Source organism: Apaloderma vittatum, unplaced genomic scaffold (assembly GCF_000703405.1).
Source record: "Apaloderma vittatum isolate BGI_N311 unplaced genomic scaffold, ASM70340v1 scaffold29693, whole genome shotgun sequence".
Classification (NCBI taxonomy): Eukaryota; Metazoa; Chordata; class Aves; order Trogoniformes; family Trogonidae; genus Apaloderma; species Apaloderma vittatum.
In genome coordinates this window covers 9,094-33,281 of record NW_009708134.1, presented here as the reverse complement: position 1 = coordinate 33,281, position 24,188 = coordinate 9,094, and the positions used below count along the sequence as shown (strand labels likewise).

The 24,188-nt window shown below is 37.7% G+C and overlaps 1 protein-coding gene across 1 annotated transcript in view; it reads right to left on the bottom strand.

Annotated features, from left to right (window-relative positions):
* Positions 1–23,771, bottom strand: part of SLC26A7 (solute carrier family 26 (anion exchanger), member 7) — a gene marked incomplete at its 5' end in the record, with an annotated part of 34,952 nt that extends 11,181 nt beyond the window's left edge. Inside the window, 6 exons of the mRNA XM_009866440.1 lie at positions 682–829; positions 2,396–2,478; positions 4,203–4,355; positions 11,834–11,998; positions 19,367–19,539; positions 23,657–23,771. Coding sequence (XP_009864742.1) covers positions 682–829; positions 2,396–2,478; positions 4,203–4,355; positions 11,834–11,998; positions 19,367–19,539; positions 23,657–23,771 — 837 coding nt within the window. The remainder of the gene's footprint in view (positions 1–681; positions 830–2,395; positions 2,479–4,202; positions 4,356–11,833; positions 11,999–19,366; positions 19,540–23,656) is intronic.
* Positions 23,772–24,188: the final 417 nt, after the last annotated feature.

Below are 24,188 nucleotides of genomic sequence, written 5' to 3'. Positions count from 1 at the left end.
ATGGCATTATTGCCAGTTGTCTGGAGTCGAGTGTTTTTTACTACAGTGCTTGAATTATTTGTCTCTGTGGATTTCCAGTTGACTTGGAGTTACCCACCCACCATGACAAACAGTTGGATAGTGCAGAAAGTAACATCCCATTTTCATTTAAGCATGTCCACTGTAAAGTGGAACTCTGCACAGAAAGCTCATATGGCTGTAAATTTGGCAACACTCTCTGAACCCACCCTGCTTCTTTTATACAAATAAACTTTTACTTCAAATGAGACTTCTACTTTGCATAGCCTTCATTTTATAACATCAGATATGTCCTGGGGCTTTAAGTACCTGGTCTGGTTTTAGAATGGCTTTTCTTCTGTAATCGGTGGCTGGTTCAACACTTTAGCTTGCATTTAGGACCTCAGCTGCCAGAGGAGAAGCTGTCTCATCTTAGAGCATTAACATCCAACAGCCCTGAATGCAGCATTATGAGATTATCCTGAAGGATGAACTTCTCCAAAAAGTGCAGCTCAATTAGCTCAGGTATTCTGCAGAGGTGTTTTGAGTTTTTCTGTAATCACCGGAAGGCTTTAGGATGCAATATGGAACGTACACTTTTCTACTGGGCATTCATCTAGAATAGACTTCCAAAATGATGAAGCAATTTCAAGGCTTCCTGACAGTGAGGAGAAAGAGCTATACCTGGTTGTCATCCACAGTGTATTTGAACTTTTTAGCAGAGCCTTGGGCAAGAGCTAATGACGCTACATAACCAACCAGCGCTACTCCAAAAGCTTCAGTGACTACTTCAGGCAGGACACTCATGGGTGGTGTTTTCGGTGATGGTAACCTATGAAAAATAAAGATAGTCCTTTTTACAAAGCTTGGTATATACCCTTGATACACCTGCAATGCATGAAAATAAAAGAGAGACAATCTTCTCACCACTAATTTCTGTAATACTTGTGAGGTGACATTTTTCAGTATTTTAGATTAATAGGATCTCAGTCTGTGGGGAACCGCAGAGAAGAATTTGTGGAAGAAGACGAAACAGTTTCAGATGGAGTATTCCATTTGCAAACTTCAGTTTCAGAAATTATGAAGGAATCCTCACAAATTAGCTCTGTCACTGACATATAAAATCAGCAACCATTCTCTAATTTTGTAATGCTCAATAAATGCTCTACTGCATATATTTTCTTTTTATAGTTGGCTTTCCTGTAATGTTTAGTTTAAATCTTTTTAAACAATTTGGTATTCCTGTAGGTTATGGACTGTATGGACATTTATTCCATGTAATGGAGATCTTCTAAAGGGGACTGCAATGATGCCTCAGTTAAGAACTGAACCACCCCAGCTTGTCTCTGTACTCCACAGAAAAACTTAGGTCTCTCCAGAGCAACAATCACACTATCTAAAAGCTAACTTGTGCTCCTAAGGTTTCTAACCCTCTCCGCTCAGTTAGATATTTCAGGTAAATGCCTAAAACTACATGCTTCAGGTTTTTCACACACCAGAATCTTATCATGCAAGGTTAGACAGAAAATATGTTTCTGATTAAAGCTGCACTAATGTAATTTAATTGTTTATAACACATATCAAAAGGGCACATAGCCATGTTTTAATATCAGATACATAGCATGCAATAGCATGTCGTAAATACTTAGAAACATTTTTCTTTCTCATCAACTTCCCATATTTTATTTCTAGCAATGCAAGCTACCACACATACATTCATGCTATCTTGGGCTTGTATTTTGTGAAATTTAGCGAAACCTTGCAATTTCTGAAGGGTAGATTACACAACAAACAAACCTATAGAGTTTGAACATTCTCTCTGACATCTGATCTAATTTTTCTTTCCAGCTAATTATACTGAATATCTTTTTCTCCTTGTCTTTAAGGTCACAGAATAAAATGTATCGGTAACTATAGTCAGAATGCTTTTTTTCCAGATTAAGCATATCTAAATCCCATACATTTCCTCAGAAACCACATTTTCTAAAATTACTTCATAAGTGGAGAAGAATGAAGTGTAGTAATCTACAAGCCTTATCTCATTACAAGTACTTTCTGTTACTATAATCACAGGGAGGTTGCAATAATCTTGTACGGAGTGCTTTGCCCTGCTGTCATACATCCATCACCCACCATCAGGTACTTAGTACCTACTTTTTATTCCATAAAGTAATAAAAAAGCTATGAAAATGGTCAAGAAAGTCTGCATTTTTATTATGATATCTATACAAATATAGCTTGTTAACATGGGGTTGAACTGTGAGAAACTGAGGAGGTTGAAAATGAACATAATAGAGTTTTGGTATTTCTTATTTCAGAAAACTACTTTGACCACTTCAGAGACTGTTCTCAGAAAGAAACACATTTAAAGGCCACAAGCTAATAGAAACCACATTACCCTTCAGGAATATGTCCCACAACTTCTAGCCCGCAGACGTACTCCATATCAGCATAGTAGCAAGCAACAGATGTAGCAATTATCTATTGATTCAACACAGAAAAAGATGTTACGCTTTTAGATTCTCACATGGTCCCTATTATTACCAGACCTAAGCATGTGACAGTTCTAATGCATTTGTCCTTAGATCAATCTACTGTGACAGAGAAGTATTCTCAAGAAAAATTTTACAAATATGGAATAGAGTCAGAAGAAAACAGGACCTGGACACAATAATGAATTTAGAAAAGATCATAGAATCATAGAATGTGTTGAGTTGGAAGGGGCCTTTAAAGGTCATCTAGTCCAAATCCTTTGTGGGCAATCTGTTCCAGTGTTTCACCATCCTCATAGCAAATAACTTCTTCTTAATGTCTAATCTAAATCTACTCTGTTCTAGTTTAAAACCATTGCCCCTCATCCTCTTGCTACAAGCTCTTGTAAACAGTCGCTTGCCACCTTTCCTGTAGGTGCCCTTCAGGTACTGGAAGGCCGCTATAAGGTCTCCCTGGAGCCTTCTGTTCTCCAGGCTGAACAGCCCCAACTCTCTCAGCCTGTCTTTGCAGAAGAGGCACTCGAGTCCTTTGATCATTTTTGTGGCTGAAGGACTATAGTGGAGTTTGTACATTCTGTGTTAATAAAAGGGATCTGTACAAGTCGTAGAGCCTCAGGAACCTTGCTAATCAGCGTCCAAACTACCTATGTGCAGCAGACACCCCAGACCCATGTGAGGAGATTAAAATAGTTCATAATTTAGGTGCTCCTGAGTAGTCTGATTCAGCTGATGTTCTCCAGGCATGTCTAATGCAGACTGGCAGTGTCAGCTTCATCACAAAACACAGCAGAAGAGGCAGCTGCCTCTTATTTTTATGTTTCAGCAGGTATAAACCTTGCTGAGGAAGTGGCAAGTTTGACCCTGAGGAGAATCAAATTCACTTCTCATGCTTTTTATGAGATGAACACCCAAATCTCAATAGGATAGGCACAGGTTCCAGTCCATGAACCTCAGTTTGCTGGTACGTTTTATCCAGTATTGCTTGAAAGGTAACACAGAGGCAGATCTTAGAGCAGGGACCAGAATCATGCTACCTCCTTCTCCCACATTTTGCCCAAGAAATATTATTATTTGCAAATGACTTTTCCCAGTGAGAGAAGAGTAATTGTGACGATCCACTCTGAAAAGCACCTGCCCTCCATTTTTTTCTTTTCTTTTAGAGGTCCAGAGTAAAACAGAAACCTTCTCTCCTGATGCTGATTATTTGGCTACAGTTTAACCCTTAAAGCAAGGATTTACAATGGAATAGCTAATGTGAATTCAGAAAATGTCATGTGAAAGAAAAACTGTAAATAAAATTACAGAAAGAAATAGCAGAGCTATTTAACTTCATCTCAGAAAAATGACAAGCAACATCTAAGCCACAACTACCCAGCACAAGACTTGCCTGGAGTTACAATGTGCCAGTTACTTTTCACTTTTTATTTCAAACTTCTTGCACTTTGGTATTCTAGGCTTCGTGTTTTTGTGATTATGTAAAAAGTAATAAACACATGAAAAATATTATACAAATTGGGAACTTATGGCCTTTCTTTCTTAATTATTTAGCCAAACTCTTTCCTGTTCCTACATTCAACATACAACTATAAAAATTAGCTATCCATTTAACAAATGGCAGGTGTGGTCGTGGGTAATGACAGTAAACTTCAGCAGATAAGTTGAGCCACTGAAAGCTTTGCAAGCAAAAATCCTGGTATTTGATTTTCTACTTACCAAAAGTAGATCGATGGGAAGAACAACTTTAATGTTTTTACGAAATTTCTCATTCAGTTCTTTAACAAGAACGAGCACTGCAATGCTCAGCAAGGAGAGAAGTAAAGCCTCCAACTGAACCGATCTGATGTTCTCAAATATGTAGGCATAAATCTACAGTGAATGGCAAATAAAAACCACAGATCAAAAAATATATCATCTTTCATTACATACTATAGCATATTCTACTCAGCTTCAAACATCTAAATCTATGAGAGCTGAATCAATACTACAGGAGTTGAGTCATTTTACAAACTGGCCTGCACTTAGGATTTTTCAAGGAAGAAAATCTCTGATTTACTATTGCTATGGACTTTTGAAAACTAAAAAAATGCAGCAAATATTTGTTTTTATGAATTTATGGATTTCTGTTGGTAGAAGCAAGTGACCAAATTCCAGTTAATGTTATACATATTCTTTTCTTATTCATTCTCATGAAAGTCACGGGGATGAGTGCTGCAAAGAATGCTGAAAGAAGCTTCCATGCGCAAATGTTTTTTCAGTGTCTGTAGTTCATAACATCCATCAACCTTTAAAAGACAGAAAGGATGAGTAAAGAGAAGGCGAGAGAGGAAATAGAAATGTAATAGTGTCTGGACAGGAAGAGAAGCACAAGGAATCGTCCTAGATAAGCATCCTCTTCAGGACATCCCCTCCAGTGCATGAGGGGGGGATCTATTCAAATATTTTTCCAGGGTAACTATATAGCTTCAGCAGGGCACACTCAGTCTCCTTTTCGGTTGCCCATTACACAGCAGCGCTCCATGGAGCATGCTGGGATCAGGTTCAGATGCTGCACACACTAATTAGCTGTCCAGCTTGTGTACATATGTTAATGGCTATTTAAATATCTGTTAAGCCCTGTTTCTTTCCTTAGCCTGAACATATAAGAGGTGCAAAACAAGAGGTAAAAATAGAGAGGAATGGGTGATCCACACGTCAGTGACAAGTGCCCTCCAGGGTGCAGGAATTGCAGATGCAAGGGTGCAAGGAATGAGGCACGCCAGACCACAAAGTTCAAAGTCCCGCCGCAGTGGGCTCTGGAAGTTTGGGGAATGACTACATCACTGCATGTGAGAGGCAGCCAGTGGTGATAAAAGAAGAAGAGGAGATCAGGGCAAAGCTACGGAATTGCAAATGGGAGGCCTTTAGCTTTGCAAAGGCTGAGGTGTGGTGCAACATGCTGTACAATGTAGAAAAGTATAGTTGGGTCTATGATGAAGAAATGAAATATAATGTTGAATATAGGGAACACGTGGAATAAAAACATGAAATAGGAGTAGAATGGCCAATGGTGATGAGTAACAGGGATATCTGATGATGAATACAGACTCATAATACAGTTGCCCTCATAAATGATACAGTTGTCCAGTGAATTGCCATTTGAGTTCTGCTCTGAATTAGAGGGTCCAGAAAATGAGGCATGAATCAGTATGAAAACAGATTAAGAGAAAATGATGAAACAAATCATAGGTTTACTGAAGTGGTGAGAAGGAGTGAAGAAAGTTACAGGAGACTTCTGTCCCAATAAACAAAGAAATAATCAGATCCCTGTCACAAGTTATTTTCAGGCCTCACGAATAAAAGCAATAGTTTGTTGCCTGAAGGAAGAAAGAGGCATGAAAATGGATATAACAGACATGTTTACTAAAGCTGCAGGGAAAAAATAAACACAAGATAGGCTCAATCCCTTGAATTCTACATTTATATTCTGGGAAATACTACATAGCTGGAAACCATGCAGAGAACAGAAGTCAAAATCCAGAATGTAAATTTAGATTGCATCACAAGTAACATCTTTATAAACCACAATATTAAGAATAATAAAATCAAGCAACTGCAGCTTGAAATAATAATACATTTTAAAAAGTGTTTTCTCTGGCAACAGCTGAGAAGATCACTAAAATAAATGAAAAGAGACACTTGTAGTTCTATCAAAATAAAGATTAATAATTTTCTGCCCCACAGAACCTATTCTCAAATACATGCATAATGCTAACAAGGTTTGACAGTTTGGACCTTAAATAGATATATTTATACTAGACAGGAAAAAGTACTAGAAAAATTATCTGAGGAAGGAACCCTGTTCTAGCAGAAAGGTGGTCAATATGATGATAAATTTTTTTGCACTGTTTTCATTCTGTCATTTCTTGAAGTGCTAATTTTGAAGAATGAGTAAATTACAATAACTTCCTGATTTTTCCTCTCTCATCCTTTCTAAGATATTTTCATAAACTATAAGGGGAAAAAAACCTAATAAAATCACTCTAAAATCATTACAGAAAAAAGATGAAATGCAATTTTCCTTATAATGAGAAAAAAATTTAGTTCACTTTTTGAAATTCAGCCCTTGGGCATTTGATTAAGGACACACAGCATAACCCAGCACAAATGTTTCTCAGAGCCCAGGAAAACATTTTAAAATCAACTTGTTAAATAATATGATCTATCTGTTTCATAAATCTTAAGAATGGTAATCAAACCACAGTTTTTAGCCACATATTGTCCCACTGTAATCAGACAATATGTCGATTGCATCTTGAGTGGCTTGGGACTAGTCTCTGTACCCATAATTTTCCAAGAATGCATTTTCAAGAGAGCACCACTTGGCTCAGTGCTCAAGCAGAAGCTATGATTAATTAGGGCAAAAGGTGGCAGTTTGAAAAACTATATTGCAGACTGTGTCCGCAAACTCACCAATGGCAGAGCTATGTAGGAGGTGAATTGTTAAGAAAAGGGAAGAAATTAATTGACTCCTAATTGTCAGAGACATGGGCTTGTTTTGAACTGAACGGTGGCTATTGAAGTGTCAGCACTGGCTATCTGTTTATAGCATTTAATTTTCCTAGAAAAAGTGAGACATAAGACTGGGAAAGTAAGTATAATTTTAAAGAAGGATTACAAAGAAGCATGCGTAAGATTTTAGAATTTCTGTATTCCTTTATACATTGACCAAAAGAGAAGCCTCCATTCAATTTTTAAAACATATAGCCAAATCTTGTACACCTTTAGCACAGTTTTTCAGACCTTGAAACAAGCTCTTTATATGAACTGCCTAGTGTACTCTCTGGTGCTTCTCTTCAAATCATAACCCTCAGTATGTAGTCTACATAAGCAAATAAATGAAAAAGAATGGGACTACCAAAGCTTCACAGCTCATACAAGCTCAGTAGCACCAATAGACTTGTTCCCAAAGCGTCTGTAGCACACTGCAACAATTCTGGCAGTAGTATGTAAATATTAAATCAATTACTACATCAGACTAAAGAGCTTCCACTAACTAGTCTTTTCATGGCTACACTTATTGATCTTAGAGGCCTTTTCCAACCTAAACAGTTCTATGATTCCAGGTAAGAATTCTCTGAAAACCTGAACACACCCATGTCATGATATGACCAGCAAAGCCAGGAAACCATCTCCAAACCGCTTACAGGCTCTTCAGTAAGAGAGTGTGTGGCTCTTAACATGTATGTGGTTAACATATACTATAACCATCTCACTGTACTACACAGTTCACACATTATACTGTCCGGTCAGTTACTGTATTCATCCAAGGTGAAGGTGTAAATCATATATGCAAACACCTAAAACTCAAGCTTGTAATAGCACTGGCATCTGATTCAAAATATTTGCAAATATTTTCATCACAAACATCATTGCAAATTCAGTATTTTACATATCAGTGATCTGGATGAAGGGATCAAGCACACGCTCAGTAGGTGTGCAGATGACACCAAGCTGGGTGGGTGTGCTGGTCTGCTTGAGGGCAGGGAGGTTCTGCAGATGGACCTAGACAAGCTGGATCGATGGGCCAAGACCAACTGTATGAGTTTCAACAAGGCCAAGGGCTGGGTCCTGCACTTTGGCCACAACAACCCCAGCAGTGGTACAGCCTTGGGAAGGAGTGGCTGGAGAGCTGCCAGGAAGAGAGGGACCTGGGGGTGTTGATGGACAGCCGGCTGAACATGAGCCAGCAGTGTGCCTAGGTGGCCAAGAAGGCCAATGGCATCCTGGCCTGGATCAGGAATAGTGTGGCCAGCAGGACCAGGGAAGCGATTTTACCCCTGTACTCAGCACTGGCAAGGCCATATCTTAAGTCCTGTGTTCAGCTTTGGGCCTCTCACTCCAAAAAGGACATTGAGGCATGTCTAGAAAAGGAAAACGAGGCTGGTGAAGGGTCTAGAGTACAAATCTTAAGAGAAACAGCTGAGAGAGCTGGGGTTGTTTAACCTGGAGAAAAGGAGGCTCAGGGGAGACCTTATGGCTCTCTACATGTACGTAAAAGGAGGCTGTAGTGAGGTGGGTGTTGGTCTGTTCAACCAAGTAATAAGTGATAGGACAAGCTGAAATGGGCTCAAATTGCTCTAAGGGAAGTTTAGTTTGGATACTAGGAAGAATTTCTTTACTGAAAGGGTTATCCACCATTGGAATGGGTTGACAAGGGCAGTGGTGGGGTACCCTTGCCTGAATGTATTTAAGAGTCAGGTAGACATAGTGTTTAGGGATGTGGTTTGGTTGAGGACTTGTCAGTGCTAGGTTAGTGGCTGGACTCAATGCTCTTAAAGGTCTTTTCCAGTCTAGGCAATTCTGCGATTCTGTGATTCTGTATTAATGAAATATTCTAGGTTTGGGTTTGGTTTTTTTTAATGCATGCATGAAAACCCGAAAGATTAGTTCTAAAAGGAGTATAGAAGCCAAAGTAAACAAAAGAATCAAAAGAACATATTAAACACTTCATGGAGTTTAAAAGTAGACAACTTCATTGCATTTTCAAAAACACTTCATTCTGACGCTCAACAAAAAGAGCATTCTGGGGAAAAAAGTACAGGCAACTACTGTGAACTTTATAGGGAACAAACTGGGTAAAAAGATGAAAGATAAGGACTGATAGCAGGAGTGTGAAAGTTTATTCAGCTAATTGCAGCACAACCACAAGGATTTTGCAACACACTTGCAACACAACCACAAGAGACCTTGTTTTGCAAAGCAGGTTTGTTAAGCTGCTGTTCATTTTGCACTGCTGCGTTTTCTCAGAAGCTCATTGAAGGATAAATATATCTACACATGAATAAAGGGCAAATATAGATATGTTTTTCTATTTTCAGATACTAAGTAAAACTTGGTGATGCTTTTTCTTGTCCCCTGTAAAAATTAGATCTCACACGCAGTCTTCCTTCACCATTTTTCTTCTTCACCTTCACCTCGCCTTTCCCATTTGGAAAGTACCAACTGATACTGCAGTGTGCAGTTCAATTGCACTGCTATAAACCATATACAGGGAAAATGTAATTTAATAAATTACATAAACTATGTGAAAACACAGAAATCCCATAGGCTCAACACCAGAGCAACAGATTTGTTCTCCATATGCAAAGTTCTTTTTTACATCTTTAATCATGATCTCACTTGCTATAAAGAATCCATTTCACTGGCTTGCTTTACTTTCAACTCTCCCATCACACTTTATTAAACATTCTCATTCTTGCTTTACCAACCCAAAGACTGCCTGAGGCAAAGTAATCGGCTTTGTGAGTGGGAGGTGTTCTGGAGTGGAGACAGAAAAAAAAGTGAGCAAAAGAATCAGTCTTTGGGTTTCAAGAATGTGGAGTAAAGAACATGTCCAGAGACACATGTCAAATTTGCCTTTCACTCTCTAGTTACATGTGCACATTAACATATATCTAATCAGTGTAATTTTCATATAAAACTAGCAACAGAGAAAAGAAATTTTTAAAATCTGCTAACTGAGGCACTGGACCTTCTAAAAGCAACCCACAAGTCTGAACAGACATCAGAAACCTTTTAAAATATTTGCATGGAAAAACCGTCCCTTCGAAATATAAAGACATTTTTATTGTTCTTTTAAATTTTACAAAGGGGTGCTTGTTTGATTGTTTGTTTTCACAAAGTTCTACAGAGTAATTCAGAAACTTAAAAAATTAGGAAATTTTTTCTTGGGAAAATATTCAAAGGGGGTTGATTTCGAAAGTGAAGTGAGGGGCAAAAGACTTGTTTTAGATATATTAAAAAATAAAAGGGATAAGGGAATAGATTTCTTTCAAAGCATGTGAATGACCTCATTGATGATATCATCAGCAGACCAGCATGGAAATATTTTTTTTCATATCTCTGCTTTTCTTTATTATTGCTCATAATGTGTATTTTGATTATGTCTTGGCTGTGGTACTTAACATCAGTCGTCTCTACAAGGTGACAAAATTCCTATATGCAAGTATAGTCTCCATGGAAACACCATGAAAAGGAAACTAGTCACATTTTATATTAAGAACAATTTATAAAAAGGCTTTTAAAAAATTAAAAAATGTTTTAATGTATGATGAATCATTTGTAATAGTTTCACAGGACAATTGACTACTCAGTTGGCTATGACACTTTCAGTTATGTCTCTACAAGATAAATGATTTGCATTTATTGCGTGCCCCTAGTTCTCATTAATAGGTCTTGTAAAAACCTTACCAATGGATTATTGGCACAGAATGTCACCAAATTTAAAAAATATTATGAAATAACATTCTAAAAAGCAACATTTTTTTATCATAGAGTTCACATTAACAAATTTTCCAAAATGGTAGGAAGAAATAAAGAGCAGAGCAAAAAATATAGTTAATGTTTTTAATTAAAGTGTCATAATTTAGTGGCTAACTAGATGAAGCCTCACTTCATCTGGCAATCAATCCTTTTGTTGTTATCAGTGCAGTGCAACTACCACATCAGTAAGTAAATAAAGTTTTATTGTGAGCAAAATATCATTTTGACAGATGTTATTGCAATACTACTAACACTTCTGCCAAAAGATTATGCTCACAGCACCAAAAATTGGGGTTTTCTGGAGAAAAGTTACCATAAAGAATACATTCTTATATCTTTTCTACAATAAGATTATACAACTTTGTTTTTTAAGATTTCAGCCCACAACATCTACTTTTCACAGGCAGTAACCATGATGCTGTATGAAAGGCAGTGTTCATTTTATAAAAATTAAGTTAACGCTGTGCATTTGCTGTGTTTATCGCAAAATAATATTATGTTATAAAACAATAAGCAACATATCTAGGGTAATTTTTGCATAGGAGATCCACAAGTCATGGGTCATTTTCCTTTTATTATAATGGTCATTTCATTCAGCAAAATATGAAGAAAATATGTATAAAATGATACTTGAGTATAGCCCTCCCACATGCTGATTCAGAAAGAGTTAACACTCCCTCTACCAGTGTGCAATTGCTCAGGATAATAAATTGAATTATTGATGTTGCAATAATTGGATTACTGTGATAAAAATAAGATGCTTTCCAGCTAGTTCTTCATCAAGTTTTCCTAAGATGTTCTTATGAAAAGATCTAGCAACATGAAAGTTTTGGTATTACAGCCTCCATTCATTCACACACATGCGTAACAAATTTAGAATCATAGAACAATTCAGGTTGGAAAAGACCCTTGGGATCATTGAGTCCAACCATTAACTCTACTCTACAAGTTCACCTCTAAACCATATCACACAACACCAAGTAGTGTAGTTGTTGAAGAAGACGTTAGCTAATGGAATAACCCCTCCCTTTTACTGAACTCACCTGGAAAAATCCTAGTGGTCCTGATATATATGGCATTTTCATTCCCAGCAGATACTTCACTTGTGAAGTCACAACGTGTGTAGCTGCTCCTGTTGTCATCGCGCTTATCACTGGTTCTGTTAACAAGAAAGTAGCACTGCCCAACTGCAGCATAAACATCGCTACCTAAAAGGCAAAGGCATAAGTATCAGCAATTATAAGGAAGCACAGCTTCATGGTGAGAGGAGAATGAGTCAGTGTCCTCTTAATAAACTGTAAGATAAATGACATAAAGGTAGAAAGCAAAATTCCTTACAAGGACAGCTATAGCTGAAAATGAACCCCCTTGAAGCTCTGTGGGTTTACCTGCATTATCTTACTTGCACCACTCTAACGTTAGTTTACTAACAAAAGCGGACTCGGAGAAGCTGTCTTCATGTAATGCTTAGCTTTAGCACAACAAACACTATAAAACCATCATCTCAACACAGCAATGTGGAGTTAAGCAACTGATAAGGTAAGAGTGGTGTAAGACTGCTCCATTGCTATTCAGCCTGAGGAGGCAAAGGGTCATACCGATTGCCAACATGTCAATATTGGGATTCCCAATGCTAGTAATTTCAACAGCTACCAGATTTGTCAGGTGTTAAAACTAGAGAGATGAGCTTCATGGCAAGAGCTCCTGCCCTGCCCAGGCTGATGCACCATCAGATTTCCCTTCCAACGCAGTCCCCCAGCAGCTTTGCTCCTCTGGCAGACCCTTCACCTCCCAATATCTCACTGACTCTGAGCATGTGGTTCAATATACTGTGATACCTGGTGCTCTCATGCTACAACATTATAATATTACATATGTCAAATATCACCAGTTCATTACCTCTAGTTGCATCAACCTCACATGCTGAGATTTCTGGGCTTGCAGGTATTCAGGTAAGAGAGTGACAGAAGTCTCTTCAGATGACAGAATATATAAAAATACTTTTTTTATGGAGAAACAGGGATGTTGATATAGTTACATATTCTGTATGAACAAACTTTATAAACTTATAGTAAAAGTAAACTATTTTAAAATCTACTTTCTTTGCATCTGAGAAATACTTGAACTAAGAAAAAGTAGAATATTTGTATAAAATCTGAAAAATTTAAAATAGGAAAAAAAATTCATCCTGCATGATGAATTTCATGAACACAATTCCATATACAAACTGGATTTCTGTGCTAGAAAAGAGAGTAGATTTTGGCTTAGCTATTTTTGACCTTGAAGATTATTTCAGCTTCATTGCAAATTTTATAGAAGTTGTTTCAGAGTACAGGCATATAATGAAAGAATAATGTTATTCTCCAATCAATGAATCTGGACTACAGCTGAATCTACAGCTATCATAGATACTTCATGGAACATAGGACAAACACCCAAAGTATTATTCAGTACTAATGTGTTTTCTCCACTTATCCCAAACTGCAATCACTCTTTTCCTCTGAAGAAGGAAATCTCTTAATTCTTTGAACAAAGTTAATCCATACCTACAGATGTTATTGTGGTTAGCATAACACTTAACCCTTTTCTGATCCATATAAATATATTGTTACATTCAAATTTTCTACACCTGCAATGAATTCTGAGGATTCACTAGATAAAAACAGTTTCTTACTTCTTTTGGAACTGCTATTCTTCTGCCTGAAATGTTACATGTTCCTGGCACAGAGTTCTTTGTTACAATACTTTCCAAGAGGATTATTTTGTGTTTTCCATACTAAATATCATCCTTCTGGAATATATGTTTGGTTCTGAAGCTAAAAGAACCATTTCCAAATGTTATCATTCTTGGTGCCTGAACACCGTTTATTTTTTCGCCATAAATCTCACCTGTAGGCAGTGAGCTACAAGTATAATAGCACAAAAGAAACAAAAATACCAAAGACAGTGGTTTTTAATTTACCACAAAAAACTCCAGCGAGCAACTTCCTCTTCCATGTCAGAGATTAAATCTGAGGTTTCTTTTTCTAGTTCCCATTAATAGCATGTGAACAGCCCCGTGCTATGAAGAATCAGAACATTGATTGCCACCCAAGATTGGAACCCGATAATGATAATTACTGTTACACACTCAGTGAGTAGTAATTTAGTTAGTCAGGCCTAAAACCAGTAATTACTAATTCTGAATATTTTGTTTAGCTGTTTGTTCTATCAGCATGCCTATTCATTTATTTTAAACATTGTTCACAGTTGTAAAGTGCAACAAAAAATAAATTCTCCCTTCCCTAGAGAATTTTTGTTTGTTTTCTAGGATTCAACCTTCCATTCTTGGGGGCAGACATAGGACTCACAGCTTGGCTGCCACTGCTTTTTGCATAAACACCATTTGAAACTAAGCTGAGCTGACAGCACACGACTGCATCACATTGTGTTAGGTCATAAAATCTTTCACTCACTAAGCAATAACCGAAATGCAGAAAGTTATATATACTTAAAGAAATTTCTAATAAACTACTTCATCTTTGCTGTGGTCATGATGTGGGTTTCCCATCTTATTTTCTGACATATAGTATGATTTTTCTTCCTTCCTGATGCAGAAAAGCTACAGGGAAAACTGGCAATGAAGTGTTAGAATAGCAAAAAAATAAAGTACAAAAAAACTCAAAAGGCCAGTAGTTTTCTCTTTTCGTTACTTGTACTAATACTGGGCTTTCCTTAAACTGTAAAAGGAACAAAATTCTCACATATTTTAGGATTACCTCCATAACTGTTCATTTTTTCAAAATTTACTTCCTAAGGAATGAAGGAATATTTCAGAGAGAGAACAATCACAGTAATAAAAATGGTTTGAAAGGTGCATGGCTGCAGTTTCTTTGTGCAGATTTTTCAGTTACATAATTATAGAATCATTCAGATTGGAAGAGACCCTTGGGATCATCAGTCCAACCATTAACCTTATTCTACAAAGCTCACCCCTAAACCACATCTCCCAACAGCACATCTAAACGACCTTTAAACACATCCGGGGATGGTGACTCAACCACCTCCTTGGGCAGGCTGTTCCAATGTTTGACTACTCTTTCTGTGAAAAAAAAAAAAATATTCACAGGCTTTTCCCATCACATTGTGTTAAAAGATTAATTAAGAAGTAACTATTTTGTTTCACCTGTTATACAATCTTGATTAAATTCACCTGAATAAAATCAAGAGCTGACACAGAAAGGAAAAAACACAGAAAGGAAAGGGAGGAAAAGCAGCCTTGAGTTAATGCATAGTAAAAGAGAAAATATCACGGAAACAAATTATAAAACTGAGTGATTAGAAATGGTGGAAGGTGGGATTTCTGAAAAAAAAAAAAAATGGAAAAAAACCCCGAAACCTGAAGTTGAGAATGGAAGAAAGATAATGTGAAGGGAATCTTTTCTTGCAGCTGTCTTCCATAATTTTATCCTGACAAGTAGAAGAGGAGAATGGAGATTTAACCAGGAGAAGAGAAATGAGTAATTGCAAAAACCAAAACCCTCATTTTCATTAATTGAAGCTCTTTTGGATCCTATCCACGGTCAATACTTTCTTCCCATGACAACAGACTCCATTTATTGTTAAAATTCTCAATCTGTAGTTAATTTAACTTTATGGCCAGTAAAATTTTTATCACAGAACAGGTACTATGGAAATCACTAATCTCAAACTTTCTGTCCCCAGTAATTGAAAGGTCGATACCATGTTACCTGCTGCATGAATCCAGTTTTGGATAATGAATTTTAAATCTCTAAAAACTCCGCATTCTGGAAGGTGTGGCTTTTTTTTCACCATTAAACCAAACAAAAAGTAATGGTACTCTTCTTGATCACTTGCTGAGTGGGCTAATAAAATGAGATCAGCCATAGGGAGAGTATCTTTTGGAATTAAAGAGTACAGACTGTGAGACTCTCATTTAGTATGTTGTATTGGTTATCTTAAAATTGGAGATTGCAAAAGGGAAGATGTCTATGGACTGTCTGGAAATCAACAGTCAGACATGAGCAGTTCAGCTTGCCCAAGTCACCAACTTAAAACTCTTTTTGACCTGTTTCAATAGACATTAAAATTGGGAGATTTTTTTGTCTTTTGAATAGAGCGCTTAAGTTCTGTAGGTGGCCTGTGAGTGTGTGGTAGTTTCTGATGGTGTGTGGAGCAAGCTTTGCTTACTCCGGAGCCTGAAAAAGACTTCTTTCTGTGGTCTTTCTGGGCTAACACGCAACATGCTGTACCATAACTGTAGCGAGCAGGATGCGCATCTAGCCTAGGTGTATTTTTTGAGATACAGAATATGAACCTGCAAGAAGTTGCCTCCACTGTGAAAAAAAAATGAATTACTTTCCTGATTGTCACTGTATAATAAAGATTCGTATTTGTACTTCATGAATAATTGTGTATAATATAGAATAGTGCAGTGCAGTTTTCCCTAATAGGGAAATAAAGCTTTGGACAAGAATATTACCCTTACAAAATTTCACTTTGTATTCAAATGTGTTCCTTCATTATTAACCAAACTGATAATATACCATGTAAACTTGTTCTTCAGATAATCAGAAACACATTTTTCTTTCAATACTGTACATCAGCAACTAATTATGTGAGTTTTGAAAATCCAGTGGCTGAAAAACTTTCATGAGCATGCAGGAATATTAATTACTTGAAAATCTTAAGCAGTTAAGCCCCAAATTTCATATCTTATAAGCTTTTGGTGATTAGAAACAAATTCTAATTTATTTCGTGTCTTGACAGCTCTGAGATTTACAGACACAAACACAAATGCACACTGATGGTCGTCACTAAACACAAAGCAGCAAACAGGAGTTCATCTCAAAAACACACCTTTTCCCTTTGCCTTCCCTCTGTGACTCATTACACATTTTTCCTTTTGTTTCCCTTTACACTATTTGCTAATTAAAGTATTTAACCAGGCTACTGGAAAAATAGTGTCAAATTGTTTTTCTGACCAAGGACTTTCAGGTCTTTACCTACTCGTTCTAAGAAGGAAGTATTTTGGAGAGGGACATTTCATCCCTCCTGCGGAAGCTGCCTGAGGTGTGGGATAGTTACAGCATCAGTTGTTTTTGTGTAAGCAGTGGCTGGCTAGAGCACTGAGTTGTTTGATGGGATTTTTTTCAGTATTAAAACCCCACAATTTTATGAGTAGACACCATAGCACAGGTCTGCTCACTTCCTAGAGAAGTACCAAACCATCTGCACTGACAATTCTACTTTGTATTTCAGTATATTTCAGCAGAAAGCTGTTGCCCCAAAATACATAATATTTTCTTCTTGTTGTCCCAGAGTATCTCATGTCTTCCAGGCTATTCATTAAATTTTAGTTTGATCTTATAAGTAGAAGCAGTCCCTGTCTTAGTTTACCATCCCCAGCAATATGTGCCCAGTCACCTTATCTGGGAATTACAGCAACTATTAGCCAGGAGACTGGAATCATGATGATGAAATGTGGATCCCACACTTAACAGCCTGTGGGGTGATGGCAAAGTTTAATCACAGCCTTGATCCGGACTTTCACTTGAATATCATAGAGCAGTAGCTTTAAGGCACTCGTCTAGGCAGTAAGTATTTCAACCTGGTCTCTAACCATTAAATTCACATAAAGGACTAGTGGCAGCACTACAAGCACCAGCTGTATTAGTAGGACACTAATGCAAAAGACATTGCTGGCCTGGAAGGGGAGCCCATGCACGTGGCACAGTTCCCTGTCAGACCTGCTTTGAAGATGCAAGCAGAGGATATTCTAGTTGTCTTCATTCCAATCAGCCTTAAACAGAGCATAGACTGAGATAAGTCAGCTGCTGCCTCTAAATTAGGCGAAGAAGGGCAACAAGGCTTGTGAGAGGTCTGGAAAACATGCCCTATGAAGAGCGGCTGAGGGAACTGGGTTTGTTTAGTCTGGAGAAGAGGAGGCTGAGAGGAGACCTTATTGCCCTCTACAGCTACCTAAAAGGAGGCTGTAGTGAGGCTGGTGCTGGTCTCTTCTCTCTAATTACTAATGACAGGACAAGGGGAAATGGCCTCAAGTTGCATCAGGGTAAGTTTAGATTGGATATTCGGAGGAAGTTCTTTACTGAACGAGCGGTGAGGCACTGGAACAGGCTGCCCAGGGAGGTGGTGGAGTCACAAACCCTGGAGGTGTTTAAAAAAAATGTAGATCTAGCACGTGAGGCTATGGTGTAGTGGTTAGGTATGCTGGGATGAAGGTTGGACTAGATGATCTTCAGAGGTCCCTTCCAACCCCTAATATTCTGTGATTCTGTGATTCATATGAAATAGCAGAACTTTCTGGAATGAAAGAGTAAGAGGTCCAGTGGATTTGCACACCTATTGGGACTCTGCAGCAGCTAAGTAAGAAATTCAGATCAAATGCAGGCACAAACTTCCCGCTTAAGGCATTTTGGCCTTTAACACTCAGCTTCTCTGGAGACAATATAAGAGTTTGCCAGGCTGTGAGCACAGCACTCTCACGTGAAGAGCTCTGTGTGAGCTCAGAGGATGCTGCTGTTACAAGCGCCCCGGGCGCGATGTGGTGTTATGTGGCACACACTGGTGCCACGGAGCAGCATGTGCAGCAGCCAGGCACAACCAGTGTCAGCTCTACTCCCTGTGCTTTCCATAGGGTTTCCCCCCTGCTGTTACCACAAGTCATAATTCTGTAACCAGCAAAAGAATGAAAAAATGCAACAGAAATGACTATGCTTCTTTGTATTTCCTGTTCTGACTGACATAAACATATGCCCTAGGTCCTGCCAAGCATGTGGGGCACCAGAGATCCCATACTGGGCTCCTTTGCACATCCTCTGCATGGTAGAGCATTCCAAAACTCCAAGTACAAGTGTCTGGTTCTCTTTCAGGAGGCCAGGTACACAAGAGGTGTTGCAATCTTGAATGATGGAACATATCTTCCATTTTAATATTTACAAGGGAAGAGGGAAGCTTTCTTTGAAGACTTAAGCAACTGGCAATGGATAAAGGAATTCAGTGTTTCTAGTCAGAATGAGAAAAGGGAAGAAATTTAAAAGCTTTGGAGAATCATTTGAAGACATATGTTTTACTAATTTATTTCGCTTTAATGATGGATGTGTGAACTCTGAAGAGAATTAAAACATTTTTTCCCTTCTGTTTTTAATTATTGAATATTGTATAGTATTTCTCTTCAGGCCAAGAATAATGGAAAAACTGAGGAATATATCAGTGCTTACAAGGAGCTGATTCATGTTTTGTTTCTGAAGGAGAAGGAAAGGTGGCACTGACAGTAACTGAATATTATACTAGAACTGACTGAATGTGGTTTTCCTTCATATTGCAATATCCTAGGAGCATTTATAAAGACAATTACTACATCTCAGCAAAGGAGCAGCAAATTAAAACATTGATTTAATCATTCATGAACATCAGATGAGACACAGGGTCAGTTTTAGTCAGAGAAATGGAAAAAAAAGATTAAAAAAGTAATACAAAAGTCATAGCTGTCACAAACGCAATGCAGCATTATATAAATGCAGCAGTATTATAAAGGACATGTATTTGCCACCAACCTGAATGATTCCTCCTAGGAACGAAACTGCTGCTGCAACTCCAATCCTCTGCATTTCAAACTCCGATAGGCCCAAAGTTCCTGAATTATTGTTTGCAGTCAAATTAGTGCTGACTGAAGGAACAAGGCGCTCAACTGCACTGGCAGATATTAAGGAAGTTAAAGCAAAAGTTCCTGTAAAAAAACCCACATAATAGTCACCGAGAGTTGTGTATCTGACTCATAACTCATGGTCTCCTTTTCAAAACTTGTCCATTATGAGTGAATGTGCCATTTTGCACATTCTTGTTATCCTAAGAACAATTTTTAAGGTAATATTTTTATGTAACACACATTCCTTCACATAGAATACAATTTGTACATGTGAATTAGATGTCAATGGCGAGCATGTTCATTTAGACATATTAGCAAAAGAAATTCAAACACAACAATTCACAATGATTTCAAGTTATCAGAAGTGCTTTTAACTCACTCTGAGAGTGATGAGACATTTTTTTGTCTGAGGAACCCAAATGTTCACCATCAAAATTTTAAGGGCAATTACTTCACACTGTATATATACTACCAAATTCGTTATAGTTAGCTGATGCATACGTTCAAAAATTCAACAAACTGCACTCTAATAAATGGAGGCAGACTATGAGAGAAACATTCATTTTCTGAAAAAGGTAAAGCAAGTTTAATGGCATATAGACAAAAAAGGCTGAAAAGTGTACGAAAAGCACAAACACATCATGCAGAGCTCTAAGAGTATAAGAAATGCCCCACCACATATGTCAGTCCGATGTTCCATCTCATCCAGTGCTCTGCCTCCAGCTGTGGCAATCGTCAGAGGTGTTACCCAGGGAAAGCACACAAGCCTGGCCACTTTCTGCAGGCCCTTCCCCTCATAATCGCCCAGCAGTCATCGCTGTGTTAGGGAAGTATCTCCTTGTCTGGGCCTTGTAGATTTTGTTTATGGACTAGCATTCATGAATTTATCAAATCTCGATTTGAACCTGCTTGTATTTTCCACCTCTCTAATGTCCTTTGAGAGCAGGTTCCAGAAGTTCCCCATCCACTCTAGTGTTTTCTTTAACTTATACTTTAAAAGTCTTTTAAAGTGATCTCTCACCAACTTCATTGAGCTCTCCTTGTTTCTACTGTTGTAGGACCTGGTGAATAAAATTCTACTTTCACCTTGGCCTTCATAGAGTAAACCTCCCAGTATGAATTCCTTGGGAACCTACCAGGGACAACTCCACCATGAAAAATGACCAGTAAGTCCTATCTTTTGCTTCTTATCCGTTAACCTACTGATAATTAATAAAAGAACTTTTTTTCTATCACAAGGACAACGTAGTTTCTTTAGTAAACTTTGGTATTGAACTTTATCAGTAGCTGTTTGACCATACTGTTATCTTATATTCAAAGTATTTTTCGTGTGCTTACTGACACGCCTAAAGTACTCTAGGAGGTTAGTGAGGTAGGGTTTTTCTTTACAGGAGTTGCCTTAACTCCCCTCCAACAAACTCTGATTATGCATATCTTTTAGTCATCTTATTTTTTTATTATAATCAACAAGTGAAAGACAGCTCTGCAGTCACCAGGGTTCCTTCCAGAACCCTTCTGACAGTAGAATTACACTGGTAACTTGACAGTCCTGTGGTCTTGCCACAGTATGTCCCTGTTATAGCTTTGTCAGAAAGGCATCCCACCAGTTTCTTTCCCAGCTTTCTGATTCTGATGTGTTTTCAAAAACTTAACTATCAGTTTGATCATCCTTTCTTGGCACTCTTCAAATTCCTTTCTTTAACCTTCCTGCATGTGTTTGACCTACTACATTTCATGACTTTCCTGCTCACATCATTGGGTCAAGCTTTCTGTTTTTCAAGCACCACAATCTTCCTCCTGACAGTCTCCTTAATTTTCCCACGGAGGCTTGAAGAGTTTTCTTGGATCACATTTTTTTTGACGCATGATACACATTTCACTTGGGCCTTTAATACATTTTTCTTAAGTAACATTTAGGGTAGTTGTAGGTATTTTGCTTTACAGATTGCTCTTTTTTCTTTTAAACCTGGTCTCTCATTTTTAATTTTTTAATAGTTTACATAAAATTGGATTTTAAAACAGTTTACATAAAATTCTGTCTGAAATCAAAGACCTGTATATGGGACTGTGACAGATGAAGCTGTCTCAGAGCATCCTACAGGATCAATTATACCAAAAACATTCAAGGAAAAGGTGTAGAGGTTAGTTGCTGAGGTAAGTAACCTTTTCAAGTAGATCAGCTGTGTCACAGAAGAGACACTTGAAGTGAGTAAAAGTTGTCAGAACTGGGCCATCAATGAATTTTCCATTTCATATTAATACGACTGACTTCACTAGCAAAGAGCACTTTTATAGCCTGTATACAAATGGGGAGCCTCACTGATCTTATAGATAATACTGATAGAAGAAGAGATTGTCACCAATATACATCAGGAATTATGGAGTATTTGGGGAATAAAAGCAGGTGGTATAGCTCCAGTTCAGGGTGCACGTCATAGCACCATAATGGCACCTGATGGGACAAGTGCATGAGACATTTCTACTGAAAGAATCAACAGCATATGTCTCACACATCTATTTCAAAAAGTTTTCATGACTGCAAGAGAACTGTTTTGTTTCTTTTTTTTCTTATGATCAATTTCTGGAATAGACACCTGTGAAAGAAGCAGATTTCTACACCAGGGACTGTCCAGGAATCTGCAGCTGTAGAGCTGTGGGACTCTGGCAAATTGCTCTCTGAACAGTATTCCCTCCCAAGGACAAAATACCAGACTTAGCTTCTTGTATTTACTCATTTTATCATGTTTTCATTGCTAGAATTTGTCAGATAGATATTTATTTACTTTCCTACATTTGATCATATGATGGATTTTTTTCTCCCTAATAATCCTACACCAACAAACTGCTGACAATACACTAAGTTATTAATTTTTAATATAACTTCATATTTTAATATAACTAATGAAATAAAAAAGTTCAGAAAAGTATACTAATCTATCCCTTACTCGAGTGTGAAAATTATTTTCCAAATTCTAAATTTCCACTTTTTTTTGAATGCTTCTCTTTATTACATGAGCAGAGTGCATGCCATCACTCATTACAGCACCAAGTCATTAATAGCATCCACAGATTCTTCTCAGGAATCAGAAGGTTTGAATGTTTTCTGTGCCTTTAGGGAAAACAAACTTTCAGCTTTCTTTTTGCTCTGAGACAATTTATAGCTGTTCATCTATTTTTAATAATTTGACTATTTGTGCTCAAAGTACATAGCTAACTTCTTTACTAAAACATTTGTCAGTGCATGCACTCAAGCAATCAGACTCTGCAGAGTTCACTTTGTAAGTGATTGCCCAGAACCATCTCTCCTGCTTTTAGGAGTTTTTTCTTCTTCACAAGGAAAACATCACCTCCTTGATTGAATCTTCTGATGACCACAGAGGCTGCTTCCCTTTACCCAGCCCTACAGTGCTTCACTACTGGGCCTGTCTCATCCTTCCTGCAAATTTCAAGGCCACCGAGTGCCCACTTCTGCACACCAAAGAATTTATGGTTCAATCTCTTGAATATTTTTTTCAACTCTCATCTACAGATTGTGTTCCTTGGAGTCACAGGACATTCACTAATCTACTAGGAGATCAAAGTCATTCGGTTCTTGCAGCTGCTGTTGGCTCTGCTGGGGTTAAATGAGCAACTCTTAACTACCAGCATAAATGTCAGGGAGCACATTTCGCTGCCTATCTAATTGTTCTGTAAGTGGACAGGAATTGTATTGGGAGAACCTCTAGCTTTAGCACAATAGCAGGGAACAGGGACAGAAAGCTTTTTTCTTTATTTTTTCCTGAGAAATGCAAGGTTTATGTTTCAGACAGCTAAGTAATGTGTGTTTTCTACAGTTTAAGAAGTAGACTTTTTCATCCCTGTTTGTATATATCTTGTTGGCTGAGCCCTTTGTTAAAATATTAGCCTGATCAGGTTTCTAAAGTAGAGTTAAAATACAAAGGCTTTTAGTGAACTACATTTGCAACAGAAGTGTCAATGCAATATTATATTATAATGGCAAGAGTTAACTCCAATATACTCTTAATGAGTCTCCTTAAAGTTCTTAAACTGCCAAAAAGTAGCTGCAAAAGGAAGCATAAAACCATCTTATTTCTGTTTAGTCTTAGATAATTTTCCTTCCATTGATCTTATAACAATAACAAAATTTCAGTTTCAAATTCCTCTTTTCTAAAAATGATGTTAGCAAATAGACACTTACCTGTCGCAACATGATGTCCCATTCCAAATATGGCATAGATAATGACAGGGAAGAAAGAGCCATATAAACCAAAAACTGGGTGTACTGAAGACAGAATCGCAAAGGCCAGCCCTATAGAAAGTTAAATGGAATTCACTGTATGAAGATAAAACTGTTCTGCATTCAATTATTTTTTATGAGGAAATATCTACAATTTTACTAAAAGCAGGAAAAACCTCCTTCATTTACAAAAACCTAGAGCATATACCAACTATTGTATCACGAGGATCAGGAAGAACAGTTTTTCATCTGTTGTCCATCTATTGTCCTCATACTTTCTCTCAAGTTTTGGTCACCAGGGTCACAGATACAATCTGTGGCATCAGCTACCATGTTTCCAGGTTGTCTCCATCAGTGTTTCCAAGCTTTTTTTAATGGACTAGCCTCACAGGAGGAGGCAGCACTGTTTCACTCCCACCCTCACAAACTTGGGTTTGAGACTGCCAGGGCCTCAGGCTGTCGGATGGTTATTTCTTACAAGCAGTTCAAAACC